We start from the raw sequence: 1,582 nt of genomic DNA, 5'->3' as shown, positions 1-1,582 counted from the left end.
ATAAGCCTGATGTTGTTATAAGGGAAATTGTCCAATCAGTCCTAAACATATTGTGTGATTGTTAATCCAATCATATATTTTTTTTAAAATTTTTCCAATTTAATTCCAAACCTTTATGTGAAACTCAATATAATCCTTTTAGCCAATTTTAGTTGAAAATTATTCACATGACTATGTACCCATAGGACAATCAACAAATCGCTATGTTAATGATTTCAGAAGAAAAATTGATCAAAAGTACTATATTGAAATTTTGTAAAAAGGTTAATAACTAAATTGACAAAATTGTAAAGTTTGGGACTGAATTAACATCAGCACGGTAAGTTTAGGACTGATTGGATAATTTTCCCAAAATTTTCAGGTTGAACATTTTAACAATACATTTCAATGAATTCCTTTTCTCCATTTAATATAGGCATCGCCCTTAACCTAGTAATCTAGAAACCTTTACCTATGCTAATATAAAAATAATGCTGAAAAGACCATTCCAAAACGCAGTGTTAATATCACACAGATATTTTTATTCAAACCAGATCGGAGATCAAGCATCACGTTATTTAAGTAGTCTTCAAAGCCGGCATATCCAAACCATAAAAGCCATAAAAAAGCAGACACTATCTTCGTGATCGTCCCCGAACTTTATGCTTTTCCTTCAGGAAAAGGGTCTCGAGTTCCTTCCTAGGAGTAGTCCACCCGGACGCTGCCGGCGTCAGGGTTGGCGATACTGGAGAAGGCATCCCAGGAGAGGTTGACGTCGCACGGTTGCTGGCAGTAGTCCACGACCTTGACCGTGACGACGCCGTCCTTGCAAGGTTTCGGAAAGCCGTTAGCAGAGCCGGTGCATTTGACCGTCAGCATCTGTCCGCAGGCCCTCCCGTTGTCCCACAATTCGTCCCCCACTCCCGTGGTCATCGATCCGCTGTTATCGAACCCTGCACAAGCCGCAGCTGCCCAAAAAAAAAAAAAAAAAAAAACAAAGAAAGGGACGCGACATGTGAGAAGCTACGACGCCTATTATTTTCCAACGGAATTGGAAGAGGAAATGCAATTCACTGAGAAACCCTTTCGCATTTCATCGATGTCGACTCCAGAAAAATGTGAAAACATGAGACGTAGACACGCGGATATGGACACTAATAACCTCTACTAAGGTCAGGTGAAATTACAGAACACTCACGATAATAAGACAGCGAGTGCCAATACGCAAGGCCCGGCTTAGCCGATGCAGCAGAGAGCAGGGATAAAGCCATGGCCAACATCACCCACACCTGCAATTTCTCCTCCATTTTCGTTTCCTTGTTATTGGACATCTCCACTCCCAAGCATACGTATATATATATATATATATGTGTGTGTGTGTGAGACATCCCCAGTAAGTCATGGCTAACATAGCGTAGTTATCTTATTCATTTTGCTTTTTCTTAAGCATGTGGAAGTGTAAGGAATTAGTTGCCTTATTTGTTTCTCTTTTACTTAAGCATGCGGAAGCGTAAGGGACTAAAGTAATCCATCATGCGCGTGGACTTTTACAAAGGGAATAACCTCATTTCTTATTTATTTATATATATGTTAGTCGACGAGG

The 1,582-nt window shown here is 40.0% G+C and overlaps 1 protein-coding gene across 1 annotated transcript; it reads right to left on the bottom strand.

Annotated features, from left to right (window-relative positions):
* Positions 1 to 530: 530 nt before the first annotated feature.
* Positions 531 to 1,292, bottom strand: LOC104438759 (EG45-like domain containing protein). The gene is made up of 2 exons (XM_010051941.2): positions 1,178 to 1,292; positions 531 to 947 (listed from the first exon to the last, which is right to left on the bottom strand). The coding sequence occupies exons 1-2, from the start codon at positions 1,284 to 1,286 to the stop codon at positions 679 to 681; spliced, it is 378 nt and encodes a 125-aa protein (XP_010050243.1). The 5' UTR covers positions 1,287 to 1,292; the 3' UTR covers positions 531 to 678.
* Positions 1,293 to 1,582: the final 290 nt, after the last annotated feature.

Source organism: Eucalyptus grandis, chromosome 3 (genome assembly GCF_016545825.1).
Source record: "Eucalyptus grandis isolate ANBG69807.140 chromosome 3, ASM1654582v1, whole genome shotgun sequence".
In the NCBI taxonomy this organism is placed as follows: domain Eukaryota; kingdom Viridiplantae; phylum Streptophyta; class Magnoliopsida; order Myrtales; family Myrtaceae; genus Eucalyptus; species Eucalyptus grandis.
Note: the sequence above shows the minus strand (reverse complement) of the source record. Positions and strands in the feature narration are given on the sequence as shown.

Excerpts from the sequence above, each read along its gene's own strand:
- LOC104438759 (XM_010051941.2), bottom strand. The coding sequence starts at position 1,286 with ATGGAGGAGAAATTGCAGGTGTGGGTGATGTTGGCCATGGCTTTATCC. Across the intron at positions 948-1,177 it reads GCACTCGCTGTCTTATTATC|CTGCGGCTTGTGCAGGGTTC; the intron begins GTGAGTGTTCTG and ends TTTTTTGGGCAG.